The 16,984-nt window shown below is 48.1% G+C and overlaps 1 protein-coding gene across 1 annotated transcript in view; it reads right to left on the minus strand.

Moving 5' to 3' along the window:
* Window positions 1–16,984, minus strand: part of scospondin (subcommissural organ spondin) — a 66,576-nt gene that overhangs the window by 33,564 nt on the left and 16,028 nt on the right. The window contains exons 22-50 of the mRNA XM_036555007.1: window positions 16,621–16,823; window positions 16,168–16,295; window positions 15,762–15,871; window positions 14,816–14,965; window positions 13,949–14,042; window positions 13,411–13,814; window positions 12,531–12,767; window positions 10,861–10,983; window positions 10,113–10,376; window positions 9,577–9,696; window positions 9,150–9,250; window positions 8,775–8,991; window positions 8,448–8,600; window positions 8,005–8,142; window positions 6,784–6,966; window positions 6,256–6,406; window positions 5,529–5,685; window positions 5,282–5,336; window positions 4,902–5,018; window positions 4,263–4,526; window positions 3,574–3,701; window positions 3,213–3,354; window positions 2,632–2,805; window positions 2,078–2,230; window positions 1,703–1,777; window positions 1,496–1,516; window positions 1,063–1,183; window positions 479–692; window positions 187–328 (exon numbers count right to left, since the gene is read on the minus strand). Of these exons, the coding sequence (XP_036410900.1) occupies window positions 187–328; window positions 479–692; window positions 1,063–1,183; window positions 1,496–1,516; window positions 1,703–1,777; window positions 2,078–2,230; window positions 2,632–2,805; window positions 3,213–3,354; window positions 3,574–3,701; window positions 4,263–4,526; window positions 4,902–5,018; window positions 5,282–5,336; window positions 5,529–5,685; window positions 6,256–6,406; window positions 6,784–6,966; window positions 8,005–8,142; window positions 8,448–8,600; window positions 8,775–8,991; window positions 9,150–9,250; window positions 9,577–9,696; window positions 10,113–10,376; window positions 10,861–10,983; window positions 12,531–12,767; window positions 13,411–13,814; window positions 13,949–14,042; window positions 14,816–14,965; window positions 15,762–15,871; window positions 16,168–16,295; window positions 16,621–16,823 (4,539 nt within the window). The remainder of the gene's footprint in view (window positions 1–186; window positions 329–478; window positions 693–1,062; window positions 1,184–1,495; window positions 1,517–1,702; window positions 1,778–2,077; window positions 2,231–2,631; window positions 2,806–3,212; window positions 3,355–3,573; window positions 3,702–4,262; window positions 4,527–4,901; window positions 5,019–5,281; window positions 5,337–5,528; window positions 5,686–6,255; window positions 6,407–6,783; window positions 6,967–8,004; window positions 8,143–8,447; window positions 8,601–8,774; window positions 8,992–9,149; window positions 9,251–9,576; window positions 9,697–10,112; window positions 10,377–10,860; window positions 10,984–12,530; window positions 12,768–13,410; window positions 13,815–13,948; window positions 14,043–14,815; window positions 14,966–15,761; window positions 15,872–16,167; window positions 16,296–16,620; window positions 16,824–16,984) is intronic.

A 16,984-nucleotide genomic window follows, 5' to 3' on the forward strand; every position in this document is an offset into this window, starting at 1 on the left:
GACAGAGTCTCAGTGCTGTAGTAAGAACTGGCCAATGTGTGTGATTGATCAATGCAAATGCAAGTACAAAACATACAGAAATAGGCTAAATCAGATAGGAAGGAAAGATGACAATAACAATGACAACACGTTACATAATAAGAGACTTGAATAGATCACGTGGGCCCAAAGGGTGGGCAGGCTTACCGCCTCTACAGCCCAGGATCTCCACACGGAGGTAAAAGGTGTGGCGGAACTCCACGGGGATGATCCGGAGGTAGCGTGCTCGCACCAGCCTGTCCAGCCACCATGTGACCGGAGTCCTGCCCACCATGCGCACGTCAAACACCTGCACCACAACAAAACATACAGGATACGTGTTAATACCATGGCCACAACACACAGAAATGACTCTAGCCGTGCCACTAAAACAAAGCCAGGCTACGTGTAACCTTTTCCATCCAAGCAGATACGTGGCTGTGATTCTTGTATGCTGTACCTTAACTGGGGCCCCTCTCTCTGAGCTCTCGGTGTAGTCTGTGAATTGGGTCTCCACCAGGCTGAAGGCCAGGCGATATTTGGTGAGGTAGCCAGACATGTGCTCGCTGCCCTGCGTGACCACCCCCGACACCCAGGTGGGCTCGAGGAGGTCCACCTGGAAGTAGGGCCGGGGGTCGTCCGGCAGCGGGCTCCACCCTGGCTCCATGACCAGCCTGAGAGGAGAGAGCGCACGGACACAGTGAGTGGAGGAAGAGCGCGACCACACAGTCTCACAGAGACGGAAGAGCCCAGCAGCACAGTCACACAGAGACAGAAGATCCTGAACATGCAGTTATGCAGGGAGGCAGGGCTTGACATCACTGACTCTCAGAGCCTGACCTGCCAATTTAAAAAACCCTCTCAGAATGTGAGCGAACCTACAAGGCCTACGATGACTTGCATATTTGACAGCAGCTCGGTCAAATGTGAGATCTACTGTGCAAACAGAAACGTGAGAAACCAGAAATGTGTGTTTGACTGCATCTGCCATTTTGTTGGCTTTGGACATGCCTGGACCTCTCGCCCCACAGGTTGAACACTCACACGTTGGGTACGATGTTGAGGCGGCCGGCGTCGGCGGGGTTGTTCTCGCGGTGCGTGGAGGAGCTCAGCTGGCCGTAGCGGATGCGGCCGTCCTCCAGGCCGAGGGGGGAGGAGCAGATGCCTGTGGAAGACAGAGGGACCATGACATGCGCTGCCTCACATGTGACCAGGAACAAATCCATTGAACTGCATGTACAAGAGAGAACTTGTCATTACAATAAAGACAAGAGTAAAACTGCTCTACTTAAATGCATAATACTTCTGTAAACTTTCACACAAGGGAAAAAGTAGTACCTTGTGTAACACCATCTCGTGCATTATGAGTAAAGTTTAATTACGCCTAATGTTAACCTGAATGTGCTACATGAGTAAGCACTGTGCTGCAATGAGAAGACTCAGCCCACCCACGGGCATGAGCTATTATCAACAATACCTTTTGATCCAGGGCCTCCTCCTCCCTGACAAAACACAGTGACAAAGAGAGAGAAAGCCGTTAGACGTGGGGATGGAGGTAGAAAGACCTAAGTACTGATGCATTGTGGGTTAAATCCACGATGAGTAGAGAATTTGATCTGGGCAGCTAGCCAGGGTGGGTGTAAAAACGGTACATATCAGGTGGGTGCTTTCCTTTACAACCAACTTACCGGCTCTGCAGTCGTGCCCACCTGAGGCAAGGTGACAGCAGGGGTTCTGAGAGGAGAGGGGGTGGGCGTGACTTCTGTCCCATTAGTGCCATTTCTGTGTGAAAATGATTAAGTGTCCATGGTTAAATGGAAGCAGTTCAGAGACAGATGTGGAACAGCAGAACTGGAAAAGTATCTTGAGTTTTCATTGCGGCATGGTGTAACCCTCTTACCAATGTGCATTACATCATATGTCATGCTGTGAAAAAATGGCAAATTAAATGTAAATGAATTATGCCCTCTAATTGGTGTCAGGTGTCATGATGGTGGATCTGTGAGTGGTGTGGTGTTTAACCTTTCTCCTCCTGGGTGAGGGGTGGTGGTATTTGCACCAGGGAAGCAGCCTCTCTCGTCAGATCCATCAGGACAATGAGCGACTCCGTCACAGCGCAGAGCCGCTTCAATACAGCCCCCTGGTGGCGGGCAGAAGAACTGACCCTTCAGGCACCCGTGAGGGCTCCGTGATGTTGGAGGGGGCTGAGAACCTGTGGAGAACCTGGACTTACTCACTTTTACCACTATACAGTGAACCTGGAGTTACTACATTTCCCCATTAGACAGTCTTTATGTACTTTTTACTTTTCTAAAATGGAAGTCAATATACAAGGGCAACAGTGTGGAGTAATAGTAAGTAGTAGGACTTGTAACACAGAGGTTGCTGGTTTGATTCCCAGGTGGGCCACTGTTGTTAAACCCCTGGGAAAACTACTTAACCCAGATTGCTCCGGTGAATATGTAGCTGTATAAATGGATAACATGTAAAAATTGTAAGCTATATAAGCTGCTTTGGATAAGAGCGTCGGCTAAGCAAACATAATGAATCCATTTCCCTGCAGACAGACGAATGAAACGGGTGGACAAACAGCAGCAACATGGCAGCCCTTACCGCAGTGCAGCTCATCTGAAGCATCACCGCAGTCATTGACCCCGTTGCAAAGGACTCCTTGGGGCCCAGCGGGGACACAGTGTCCATTCCCACAGCGGAACTCCCACTCCCGGCAGGACCTCCCAGGAGTGGCCGAGGGTAGGGGGGGAGAGGGAGTAGACAGCCACCGAGGACCTGAGTGAAAGAGAAAGGGGAAGAGAGACACTGACTGACAACAGCAGGACAGGGACTGAATAACCAGAGAGTCAGCTGATGGTTCATAACCTGAACCTTTGTCAGGGTTTGTCTAAATCCGTATGAAAAGTTTAAGGCTACAATATTATACGAGAAGTATAATATGATGCAATAGATCTTTCACTACATGCAAAAATATACGTAATTTCTCATATTTCTTGTTTCATATTTTGACATATGATTATCACCATACTATAAAAATGTACTACATGGTGTTTAAGTGTACTACGCAATTCTATAATGAATTGGCTAGATACTGCAGAAAACTGCAGAAAACTCAGCAGGAGATTTTTTTGAGAGAGACGGCCCATGTCTCTGACCAAACCGCAAGAAGGTGGGGCATGTACCTTCTCCACAGCCCAGCAGCTCCACCCTCAGGTAGATGCCGTTCCGGAAGTCGTGCGGCAGCACACGCACGTACTGTGCCGATACCATTCGGTCCAAACGGACCTGGGTTGTGCCACTGTCGTCACGGTTACCCTGGAAGACCTGGACAGGGCGGGGGCAACCGAAACAGTATGGAAGAGAGTAAGAAGGAGAGTGTCCAGCAGAGTTACGCATAAGGGCAATGAGCTGCTAACTCATTGCCCTTACTTACCCTTACCCTTAACTGCTCAGTTGGTGCCCTGAGATAAATTAAGCTGTTTTGTTCACTGTGGTCAGGGAAGGAAAGAACATTAAAAGATGGTGTGCGGAGGTGGGTTATACCTTGGCTCGTGGCCTAGCGTCAGTGATCAGTTCCTGATAGGTGTACCACTGTCTCCCATCATTGCTGAACTGCAGGTAGAAACTGGACACAAAGGTGTCAAATACACCTCCACCTTGGGTTATTATACCTGAAAAAGGGAGACAGAGGATAGCTTGAAAAGTCATGACACCACAAGATCTATTCAGCTAATCTGTCAGTGCACATACGGAGACTGAGAACAACCAGTGTTTGGGATAATGTCTATGTAGCTCAATAACACATGTGTTGTGACAAATACCCTCCAGATGCAGGTGATAAGTATATCAATGTAGAGTGATAAATCATAGTAATGGCACTAACTCAGTGTCAGTAATATTGGTGTATTACTGTATCAGTAATGTCGGTTTGTCAGCGTATCAGTAATATCAGCAAATCAATGTATTAGTAATATCAGTCTATCAAGGAATGAGTAATGTAGCAATGTATCAGTAATATTAGTGTATCAGTAATATCAGTGTTTCGGTATCTCACTGCATCAGTAATATTAATGCACCAGCTACAGTATGTCAGTATATCAGTGTATCAGTGTATGAGTAATGTCAAAGCATCAGTGTTTCAGCGCATCAGTAATATCAGTGTATCAGTTATGATACGTCAGTGCAGCAATGTATCAGTAATGTTAGTGTATCAGTGCACTGTCTCTCAGTACCAGTGATGTTTCGGGGCTGCAGCAGGTCTAGCTGGAGATATGGCGGCTGCACGGCGTGGTCACTGTAGTCACTGTAATGGACCTCTGGGGCCCATGGCGGGAGGTCGCGGTATTGCTCCGGCTCCGGGCTCCAGCCCTGCAGGTCTCTGTGGGGGTGCCGGGAGAAGAGCCGCCCCGCCGAGGGGGGGTGACCCAGCTGGTGGGAGGAGGCGCTGAAACTGGAATCTGGGAGAGACTGCACCCCCAGAGGACTCCAACACTCCTCTACAGTGACAGAGAGAGGGATTTCATTTATTAAAATGTGTTTAATATTAACCAGATCCAGACGGACTGGAATCGGTGTAGTACATTTTACTCTGTCAAGCTGCTTCCAAAATGAAAAAATGCCCTATAGGTCAGGTCCTAATAATGTCATATATGTCCTAATAGTGTCCTATAGTAAACTGTCCAAATAGCTCTGCAAGCTGGCGCGTCCTACAAGGTACGACATTTTATGAGGGAGACAAATAAGAAGTGAACAGAAAACAGATGGCTGGTCAAACACACTGTACCAGAGAACATTACACTACTTACAAATCCAAGGAGAGAAACATCCATGTAAACCGTACTTGTGCGTACACTAAGTACACACAGACTGACCTTCAGATGGGAGTGGATAGGTCGGTACAAGGGGTGGGTGCTGTGGAGGTGCGGAGGGAGCAAGGGTGATGGGAAGAGATGCCGGAGTCGTTGTCAGGGAGATGGTGCCATTGCCACCTGACAAAAAAGGAGGCATTTATCACCAAGCTCCAGGTCAGACAGGCATGTACTTGGAAGGGCTCTTCTGCTGTTAAAGAGGCACACGTTCTGTGTTTCAAGGTAACTGTAAATGACAGCATGGATGTTTTGTGGCCTATACTGCAATCCTTTGGATCCTTTGGACTGTTTACAACATATCTACTTAAGTCAATGGTAGAATGGGGCTGTGTGATACTCCAGGGAGTTAAATATGAAGACAGTGTACTAGAAGGGCTGTTTACCTGATGCTTCACAATAGCAACACTTGTCTCCCTCTCCTGGAATTAGAGTCCTTCCCTGAATACACATGGATGGAAATAATGTTTATTGAATCTGTCCTGCTATCCATCCAATTCATTATGATAAACAAGACGAAAAAATAAAAGGAAAAAAGTGGCAAGAATGAGTAGAAAAAAGTGCATAGGTAAATATATCAGATATCATTAGGTTACAGAGACACCCGTGCGGAGACCGCTCCTCCCTTCTGACCTCAGGACATCCAGCGGAGTGTGGACAGTAGGGGGCGCACTGCACAGTGAGGTTGGGCAGACATTGGCACAGCTGGCACTGCCCCAGCTTCCAGCGGTCCCCAACGGCATGGCTGTGGCCCTGGAACTCACACTCATCGCATGGCTCGGTCTGACAGCTGGGAAGCACACACACATGAAAACACACGTGGTCGTGTGATTTATTCCCAGCATGCACTGAAGCATGGGACTTTTTTTTTACCAGGACAATAAGCTCCTCCGTTCTTTTTGCCTCCAGCACAGGAAAAGCAAGGAAGCGTTCAATTGGTGGATTCTGTAACAGCTCTACGGCTGCTAATGCTATATCGTTCAAGTCAATAGAGGGTCGCCCCTCTCATTCTTAACACCTCTGCTCGTAAGGATAAAATATAACTCCACAACTCGCAGCAGTCTTAAACTATGCATCCCAGCTGAGCTATTTCATGTCATTTAAGCTGAGGGTGAGTCATTCTTCTGGCCAGCCCACAGCTTTGAGTCACCAGAGTCCTTTCTGAAAATTCATCATTTTCACAGTCAGAGACACCTGATTTAAAGCCGTGGCCCGGTGAGATCTACAGATATAACCACAGGAGATAAAGTGTGTTGAAGGCAGCATTGCTAGGGAGTAATAGGTAAAGATGATATCATTGCATACAGACACTGGGAGAAGCCACAGAAGGTCAGAGAGGGCAGAGGTTGGATTGCCTCACCGACGGGCCTTGCGGTAAATCCCTCGGCATTGCCGCCCGTTTCCATGTTTACTGGGGTTGTTGGGGCTTCTGAAGGACCATTGGACGCTTTGTACCCCACATGGGCCTAGGCACTCACCCCAAGGTGACCAGGTTGACCACCCACAATGCACTGTGAGACAACATGAATGCACAGCATATAGTAACTACTCACATTATACATGAACTATTCATTTCTCATTTATAATTCACAATACAGTGATAGTAATCACACATCGCAGACACATATTAACCAATAACTATAAATCACACAACAGAAATAGTATGTCTTAACCCCAGTATACTATACCAGGTGAAACACATACTGTTCTTGCACTGAACAAGAACAAAACTACACGTGACATATGAATGCCCAGTTATGCAGTTATGAAGACTGGTACTATATTAGGCACAAAGTGCCATATAATACCGATGCCAGTCACAAGTGCTATAACATAACAGGCAAAAGAGTGAGGTGATGTGTGAATGGACAGTGTTGGGTTTGCCTACCCGAGCACTCAGGGTTGGGCTGGCAGCGTTGGGGTCTGCCTCTCTCACAGACGCAGATCTCACATCCGGCCTTCACCTGCTGCCCTGGCCAGTAGCGTACCCCCGAGACCTCACACACACACTCCTCCGGCAGCACACACTGCTGGGCGTGGCTCATCACCTGCCCCTCGGGGCACCAGCACCCTGCGGGTCACATGACGTCCAGAGGAGAGAAGTGAGAATACACAAAAAACACACATGATAACCAACTGAAAACAGATGAGTTGTACTACAGACACTTTGCTGTTCATACTCTACTTTTTAAAAGCAGTAACAGAGAAAAAGCACATTCCAGACTGCAATTCGCCTTTTTCACCTGCATCGCCATATTGATTTCAAAACGAGGCTTGGGTGGATGAATCTAGTTAAGCCAGCTAGTGGACACTCGACACTACAGATCTACTTTCTACTCAGTTTTTTAGCATTATCAGAGCATTTAAGGTAGGGCTTAGCTACCTACATAGTTTCATTCATATTTCAACCGTGTTTAGCAATTTTAATAAAGCTAGCTAGCTAGCTACCCAGCTGATGACTGTCATCTGAGATGACTGTCAGATGCGAGAACGAGGTAGCTAGCAAATAGCTAGATAACAGTATCGAAACACGATTAACCTATGAATGGATGACATTTCAATACTAATTAACATCTCACTAACACATACAGGCTACACAAACTGTTAGCTAGCTGGTGGACACTTAATTAGCTAATATTTAATCCGTGTTTAGGGAGCTAAGAGAGCTAGCTAGACAACGTCACCCAGATGACTGTGAAATGCGAGATCGAGGTAACGTTAGCTAGCTAGATAACAGTAGCAACACACGATTTTCATGTGAATGGGCAACATTTCAACAAGAATGACCATCAAACTAACACATACAGGGTACACAAACTGTGGGCAAGGTGTGCCCTTTTGCCTTTGGGCACAAGCAGCAGGTTTTGTGCCTGTTTGTTTACCCAACCAGCCAAGCCTCGTTTTCATTTTCAATATGGCCGCGAGGTGAAAAAGGCTAATGGCGATTCTTAGTGTTCCACAGTATTAGCAGTATTACTGGTGGAATGCTGAATTCCAGAATTCCGGAAGCAAGCTGCTGTGGTGCACCTCAAATGAATGAATGCTTTCAATGCAACCACATGATCACACGCTCAGTACGGCCATCCCCGCTGACGTCCGTCTGCCCCACCTGAGAAACAGCTGGCGTTGGTGTCACACGCAGCCTCACTGGCCAGGTGGGCGCAGGTCAGGGGGCAGGCGGCACAGCTCCGCATGACAAGGTCTCCTGGACATGAGGCGTTGGCACAGTTGTCCTGGGCACAGGGCTCTGAGGGCCAAACAGACAGACAGAGGGATTTGGTCCAGACACACCGGCAGCAAAGCAGGCAGGTTAGGTCTGCCAGCTTTGTCAATCATAAAACAACCACAGGATTCTTTTCTATTAATTATGTATCCCCTTTGCCCCACACTTAACCTGTTTACCTCACATTTGAAGTTATATTTTCCAGCAGAAGAGACCAAAACATGTATGATCTCACTGGCTATCTAAAAAGCAAAGCTCTGGCAGATGCTGGTGTGAAGCACAGATGGAGACAGATAGCATGTGGAGTAAAAGTCTGAACAGTGACATACTGATTTCAGTGGCGACGGCAGGCTGGCCAGGCAGATCTGTGCAGGCCCTGCCCCCGTTCTGGGGTGGGACACATTCCCTTTGTCTGACCTCTACACCTCCACACCCCTTGGAGCAATTCGACCATGTTACCCAGGGTGACCAATGTCCATCCACTGTCAGACATAGACAAAAGAAACAATCATGGGTCAGTCTTCCAAGTGCATTTTAAAATGGGAAGTATACCATGTGCTCAAGAAACAGAAATCATATATAGCAGTGGAGTATTACTGCTGCACTTATTCTTATTATCATCATTATTATCATATAATCAGTCTCATCATCACCACCTGGACAGGAGGTAGAGAAGCACTGCTGTCTTTGAGTGTCCTCTCCCTTGCAGTGGCGGAGAGCATCCCCCAGGGGGCAGCGCCTCTGCCTGCTCTTGGATCCCGTCCCACAGGTCCGGCTGCAAGGGCCCCAGGAGCCCCAGGGGCCCCAGCTCCTGCAGCCCTGCTCATCAGAGGGACCTCCGCTGTCAGGGCATTCTGGGATACCATTACACACCTGCCAGGAGAAGTGATGCAGCAGAAAACACAGGCTCTATTTCACAACTGCATTTTACAGCCCGTGCAGCAATGATGGCAGAGAGTTCACTGTGTCGTGCTGTGGCCTCAGTCTAATCCCCTAATTCGGTTGTGAAATCCCACGGTAAGCCTCATTACCTCTTTAAAGGTCAGACAGGTGCCATCCAAGCAGGTGTATTCTGGGCAGGTGTGGCTGGTGTTTCTGCTGCCTGGAGAAACAGGTGTCGCCGTAGGCCTGCCTGGTTAAAGCAGAGAGGAACAGCAGGTGAGGTCATTCACAAGTTCAGTGCTATAAGAAAGCAGTCCAATTCACCACAGTCAGTGGAGGCACCGGAATAGAAACTTATCATTGTTGCTACTGAGCGGCTGAATCTCTTTGGACACCATCTCTTCCCCTATCTCTTATGTTCGACTATACTAATAATGAGCATCATATGAGTCATCAAGTTGCTCCCAATGCCTTTACTATGGGGGATGAGATGACACCACAGTGGTGGAGGAGAGTTCCTGTCCTGCCATGAAAAGTGACGCTCCAGGTGTTTGTCTCTGTTTCAGAGCTCACCACACAGCCGCTCGTCCTCGCCCTGCGGACAGTCCGGCATTCCGTTACACACGCGGGACATGTTCACGCATGTGCGGTTATCACATGGGAAACTCCCGGGACAGGGCGGGATCTGGGCAGAACCTGAGAAGGACACCAGGCAGATGGAGATGTTTATCAATAGAGAAATGCACAAACTAACATATGTGTGCATGCTATTGTTGCACCTGCTTACATGTGCAGGAGTGGATGTGTGTATGCTTAATGCGTAAGCGTGTGTGTGTGTGTGTGTGTTTGACGGTATATGAATATGTGTGCTGGTGTATGTGTGTGCATGGTTGATCATGTTTGTGTGTGTTTATGCATGTAAATGCATACTGTGTTTGTGTATGTGTGCCTGTGTGTTTGTGTGAATGTGCACGCCTATGCCTGTGTATATGTGTGTGTGTGTGTGTGTGTGGGGGGGTGTGTTCGCACCTGTGTGTGTGCGTGTGTGCGCATGTGTGTGTGTGTGTGCGTTTTTGTGAGAGCGTGCGGGTGTGTAAGCCGGCGTTCCTCACCGCAGTTGTCCACGCTCTCGTCAGACGCGTCTCTACAGTGCGGCACTCCGTCGCACAGCTGCTGGTGGTCCACACACTGCTCCCCGCTGTGACAGAGGAACTGGCCCGGCCCACAGACCCGCTCGCAGTGCTGCTCGTCACTGCCGTCCCTGCAGTCGGTCTCCCCGTCGCACCGCCAGCCCTGAGGAACACACTGCCCGCTGGCACAGCGGAACTCGTGCCGCCCGCAGCCTGGGTCAGGGGATAGAGAGAGAGGGGGAGACCGTCGGCCTCACTTCCTGCCGCTCGAAGGAGACAGATGTTCCCAGCCCTGACAGTCGCTCAGGTTTGTATGATATATACTGTATCAGATAGCAAGTTAATGGGTAAAAATGTGTCATGTTTCAGGTCATTTAGCTGATTTTCAACAGGGTGGCTTTACAATCATTCACACCAACCTTTCTACCTCGTTAGACAAACATTTCCCAAACCAAGAAATGATGTTCTGCTTTTTTGGTCTTAGTTCTTTTCAGAAACTTTTCTACTTCCTCTCCTTCTACATAAAGTATCGTAAGTATCATTAAGTATTGTAAGTGTCACGAACACAAATTCTATCCCAATGTACTGCACTAGAAACACTTAAGAACCCAAGGGTGATGCCTGCAAAGATACTCTGAGAATAGGGATCTATCCAAAGTCTTACTAGAGATGGACACAGATGGGGATACAGTGTCTACTGGCGTCGTCACGGTTACTGCAGCGGCAGTGACCGTTTGGCAGTTGGCCTGGTGCTCATCTTCTCCGTTCTGGCAGTCAGTCACACCATCACAAAGCTTACTCCTCATCACACAGGTTCCATCAACACAGAGAAACTGACCAGGGGCACAGGTCACTGTCACACACACACACAAACACACACACAGAACATGTGTAAGTAAATACATACCACTGCTCTATACATCGATGGTCATGTTGAAAATTAGGTGCAATCTTTTTCACATGTTCATACTTTCACTATCTTCACTGCACGAGAACCTCTATGCATACTTTCATATTTTTATGTCAGACACAAAAAGTAAAAATAAAAATTAATACAGGAGTTACAACTTTGAATTTCTCTAATATCTGATAAAGTCCAACCCATACAGAAAGCACACAGAAGACAATATTGTACACTTTTGATGCTTTCTTTTACTTGGTCTCAAAGGTATGAAAAAGCTCTTAAGAAAGTTTGGCAAAAAAGTTTTTTAAAAATCAATCAAAAACAATGGGTGCCGACACCCAGAATTATTCAGCAATTCAAATGTGGTTCAACAGAAGCCACTCTAAAAATACTAATGCGTACCTTTTGTTCATTTTTCTTCAGTCTTGCAACAACAGACACAAGTTTCAGCATATGCCTTTGTCAAGATGAACAACACACGGATGTACCCAAATGTTGCACAACCATGCTGACGTCATCTGTTTCAGGACTAAACTATTGAGCTGTTATAGCTATACTGAGCTACAGTTCTTTCTACCTCTAATAAATACTGACATAAGAACAAACTGCAGTTAGAAATCAAAACATTTGGAACAGAATTAATTCTGTACTAACATTGTTAAAAACAATGCTTAGAGGAATCAACTAAAAGCATTATAAAAATCCATGTGGCCAACCTTCAACGTGTAATATGGTACTGTGGAGCACAATGGTGCATAATTAATGGAAGAAAAAAAAATAGAATTTGAATGGAGTGTACCTCTCACCTGAAATTGATTAGCAAAACAAAATATTCTGGGAAAAAAGATGTGCGGTTCAGCTAAGGGCCTGCATCCCAGCTGATATGGCAAGAATACAAAAGAGGCTTTTTACAAATGAAAACCCTGTCTTCTTGAGTCTTAAGGCCAGCAAATGCAGCTGGAAATTGGAGGCATCACCTTAAAAAGGCAAATCACCTCAGCACCAATTATCCCAGAGACACTCGAGAATAATTACCGTGAGTCAAACTATGATTTAATGTTTTAATTCAGTTAAGAACATTGACTGGGTGGTGCTGTAGCTGCAACAGCAGCAGTAGTTCACACACTGGCATTCAAATAATTAACATGAGTCACACTCATTTTCATCTTATTTATTAAAAGGATTCTATAAAAATGCTCAACACTTCCAATACATTTTGTTCCACGTTTGAAAAACTTATGTAAGGATATGGCTGAGTAATTTTAAGAGAAGAACTTTGTTTAAAACGTAAACGTATCCATTTCTACCACTTCATTTGGACCTCCATTTTGTGGAATCAGCTGCTTTTGTGAACCACATATCCCTGGAAGGACGTGATTATTGTAAGCAGAACACCCCGCATTAAATTTAGCTTCAGCAACCACAACAGCTGTGTTTGAATAGCGCATCCTGTTTTTGTCCAGATCGCAGAGAGCGTGATGCGTGATGGGGGGTACCTGTGGGCGGGCAGATGGCCTCGTCTGTGCCGGAGGGGCAGTCCTTGTGGCCGTCGCACACCCTCTCCGCGGGGACACACCGGTCGCCGGGACACTGCAGCTCCCCTGGGCCGCACACGCAGCCCCGCTCGTCGCTCAGGTCCCCGCAGTCATCGTGCCCGTCGCAGCGGTGGAGGTACGGCACGCAGCGGCCGCCTGAGCAGCGGAACTCGCCGTCGCCGCACGTCGCCCCGCAGTCTGGAACAGAGCGGTCATCGGGTGTTTGTCACTGTCTGGGACTCTGCACAGGCAGCTATGCCACACTGAAGGATACGCACATGCGAAGACTGCCGATACACACGGGTCCGCTAACTCATGTCCGGGTACCGCCTGAACGGGCTGTTTCTACTTACGGCCAACTATAGGTGAGGTGGGGTTAATGGTTAAAGCCATGTATGGTGGACATGGTGCTTTTGGAATCTTGTCATACCGTGAGGGAGCCTGACGCAGGGCCATGCCATGAGTGTGATCTCCCAAAAGCAGAAATTGTTTTTGGTATTAAAATGCGGCGAGAAGATCAACGTGAACATTGAACATGTGCAGCCAGACATCAACTGAAGCATGGGAGAGGCAGATCACTGAGCCTGTGACCACATGTGCAAGGAGCTCCGTCCATCTGATGCCTTTAGAAATAAAGTAACTGAAGGCCAGTTTTTTAAGCTGATGGACCCATGTCAGCTGGTGCCAACAGGCTGCAGCTGAATGTGGCTAATGGAAACAAGCCATCATGACAGGACATAATGACAGTGCCCCTCTCTCAACCACACGCTCGGTAAGAGGACAGGAGCTGTAACACAGAGGCACGGTAAGCAGAGTGGGCCCGGCGGTCACGCACACAGACCTTTTTCGTCCGAGTCGTCGGCGAAGCCACAGTCGGGACGGCCGTCGCACACGCGGCTGGCGGGCAGGCAGCGCCCGTTGGCGCACTGGAACTCCCCCGGGGGGCACAGGGGGACCGGGGTGACGGGGGCACAGAGGTCCTCGTCCGATTGGTCGGCGCAGTCGGGGTGGCCGTCGCAGCGGAGGGCCTGGTCCACGCAGGGGCCGCTGGTGCAGTGGAACTGCCCCGGGGCGCAGGTGGCGGCGCACAGCTCGTCGGACCCGTCCCCGCAGTCGTCCTCGTTGTCACACACCCACAGGGAGGGGACACAGCGGCCCGTTGAGCACTGGAACTCTGACTCCAGGCAGGGGGAGGGCGGGGCACACGGGGACCCTTCGCACTGCCAGTCACCATCTCGGCAGGAGCTAAGAGGACACACACACACATACAACCTGATCCTCTGCTGGAAAATCCAGTACTTTCACAATCTGTGAAACACTGTTTGGCGGCATATAGTTTGGCGGCCATAGTTTTGAACAGCCACAGGCAGGAGACTCACCAGTTCCTGCAGTCCTGGGTGACACTGGACCCAGCGGGAAACACTGAGCCCTCCCACTCACAGGGGCAGAGTGAGGGGACAGTGCAGGAGTTGCCTGTAGGGGGAGCCAGAGAGGCAGGGGCTGCATTGTTAAAAACACTGAAAATTCGGCATTCATGGGCAGCTAGTATTTCTAGACTTTACAATGCCTACACACGGGGAATGTTTTATTTGCTTTGCATCTTTTCCCCCTTTTGCATGCCTACCATGACTATTTCCCACAGTACAAGTCCCACAGTACACCACAGGGCAAACATGGTTAGAGAACAGGATGGGAGGATAGGATAGGGCATCTTCCCAATGTCCCGAGTAACTCACAGTGGCCCACAAAAGTCCCAGAGCAACAAAAGTAAAGCAATGAGGGAAGCCTGGCCAACCTACCCACCTTCATCCCCAAATAACAAAGCAAAAACAAAGCTAATTTGCTCCTCTGATGTGGGCGACCGGTTACTGTCAGGAAACGCCAAGGCCAGTTTTGAACCTGTGCCATAGTTCTCGGCCTGCCCTTAAGACAAGCACTTCTACAATAATTTTCATTCATCAGCAATGTTTTGAAATGCCACCTCCCACACAGAAGCATGAAGAGGGTCAGAGTACACAATCAATCAAAAGTTTTCTTATCTCTCACAATCACTTGCACCATAAAGTCGCCAAGGCTAGTAAGCAAGTATAACACATGAGTTAGCAGTTTCATTCAAGAGGTTTTTCTCCTGAGGAGATGTAAAACACCCTAGCGTACACCCGTGTCATACTTTACTCAAATGGCTGCAGTTGTGTTTGCAGACACCCACGGTGTCTGCAGTGTGAGTCGTGACGCGGGCCTCTTACCGTTCCAAACGGTCTCAGGGGCGCAGAAGCAGCCCTCCACACAGGAGAGGGCGCCGCAGCCGGAGTCTGGGCTCTGTGGGCTGCTGGAGCAGGTGGGGGTGCAGGCTGGTCCGCAGGCTTCATACACCAGGCCATTCTCACACTGCAGGGCTGCAGAGAAAGAGAGGGGGGGGGGTGAATGTGTGGCTCCGTGACAGAGAGAAGGAGCGAGAGGAGGAGGAAGAGAGGTGTCTCTGGATATAACAGCAATTACCGACACACAGTTTACTAAGGTCATTAACAAGTAAACAGACAAAGTAGCGCTATGCTAAAATAAACGAAAGGATGCGCAAACCCACAGATATGACAATGACAATGAAGAGTGTGGTGAAGTCAACATTCAGGGGGGAGAATGTTTGAGAAACATGGCAAAAAATCATTGAATGAGCAAAGGCTGGTAAAAAGTTAGAATTTTAAATGATGCACGTCAAAAAAAAAAACAATAGCCCTCATCATACTGGTCATGGCTGGCCAGGAGCCAACTGCCACAACAAGCAGCATTTAATGACGGCCAAACCTAATAAATGTAACAAATGTGAAACAAAAGTGAATGTGTGAGTGTCATGAAAATTTACTGGAATACACAGGAATAATATTCAGCATGGACTTGGGCCTGGCCAAAAACATTCAAAGCAGTACATGAACAGTCAGTACTTGGGCCGAGAGTCCCATTGGACAAGAGGATGTAAAAACAAGAGAACAGAAACCAGACCGAAACAACAGATTTTCAGCCAGCCTCATCTGAAAGCCTTTTAAGTATTTCTCTTCATGACTGAACTCTATGCAGTATTTTGGGAATGATTCCGTGTAATGTGTGGCATAGCTGTTATGGTGGGTTTCACTTTAGCAGACTGTGCAGTGCGTGTCAGCGCAGCATCTTCAGACGTCAGCCAGCAGCTCAACATACGGCAGAGCTCTTGGGACCTCCAGCGGACGTAGACGCCTCTGCGGTTGCACTCCTCGGCGTAGGCGGCGATGGCTGTGCACAGACACTCACAGTCCCCACCAGAGTCACATCTGCAACAAATCGCAGAGTTAAACTACGCGCTATCACGGTCCAGTTAGGCTCATCATATATAATAAATTTGGCACAACAGATCTAGGTTATATCAGGCCAGTTATGGTATAGGTTTTAACATAACCATACAATGGATAATAAGACCACTGCAATAGATCGCTTTTATCCAGAAGTATAAAAAATGTGTATGTCATGTTTTTCAGTAATTTTTGCCGAATTAGCAATGCAACACTCTGCATTATATGAAACGTGTTCTCAAAAGCCATGTGTCACAGCTCCAGGTCAGGACACTCACCCGCAGGCGTCAAAGACACACCAGTCGTAGAACTGCTGGGAGGGGACCTCCTGATGGCACGGAGCGAAGAGCTCCTGGGTGATCACAGCGCAGCGCTTCCTCGCCCACGTCACCCGGTGGGGGTTTTGCTGAGACACAGAGGGTCAAACCCAGGTGACATGAGTCTGTTTCTCTCATATGTTATATTACACTTGAATATCTTAAATATAACTTTCACACAAAGCTGCTGCCAAACTAAAGTAATCTCATCTCAATGTTGCTTGCTACAATGTCACAGTAATGAGTTATGAGAATAGTAAACATTGGTTAGGAGTATGTTCTATATATTACTCTGAGTCAAGAACTAATAGCTGGAAGCTTGATGTTATCGCTGTGGTCAGTGCTTGACAGTTGTCTCAGTGTTGGGCAGCGAAGGAGGTTGAGGATGGAGGTCGGACAGCCTAGGATACTCACAGTGCAGGGGTCACGTAGGTCCTGATCTTTGACATCAGGGCAAGAGGGGCTGACCTTCCAGGAGTTGCCAAAAAGCTCCGCTGTAGACTCGACAATGCTCTGCCGCGTGGTGAAGTCATTTTCTGTGTCCCCGTCAAAATTCCCACACAACCCCCCAACTCGCCCACGGAACTTTGGGGAAAGGCGCACATACACCCGCATACCTGTGCACAAGGTACGGAGAAACATTTCATGAATTGTTAACAAAACAGATTACTAAGACACAGTGTTACTATGAAAGGAAAGGCCAAAGCCTCCATGTGTTTGCAGTCAAGAGCTGAGAAAAACAACGTGTGACTGCCAATTCCAAGACAATGAGATTCCG

This window comes from Megalops cyprinoides, chromosome 2 (assembly GCF_013368585.1).
Source record: "Megalops cyprinoides isolate fMegCyp1 chromosome 2, fMegCyp1.pri, whole genome shotgun sequence".
Taxonomy (NCBI): Eukaryota; Metazoa; Chordata; class Actinopteri; order Elopiformes; family Megalopidae; genus Megalops; species Megalops cyprinoides.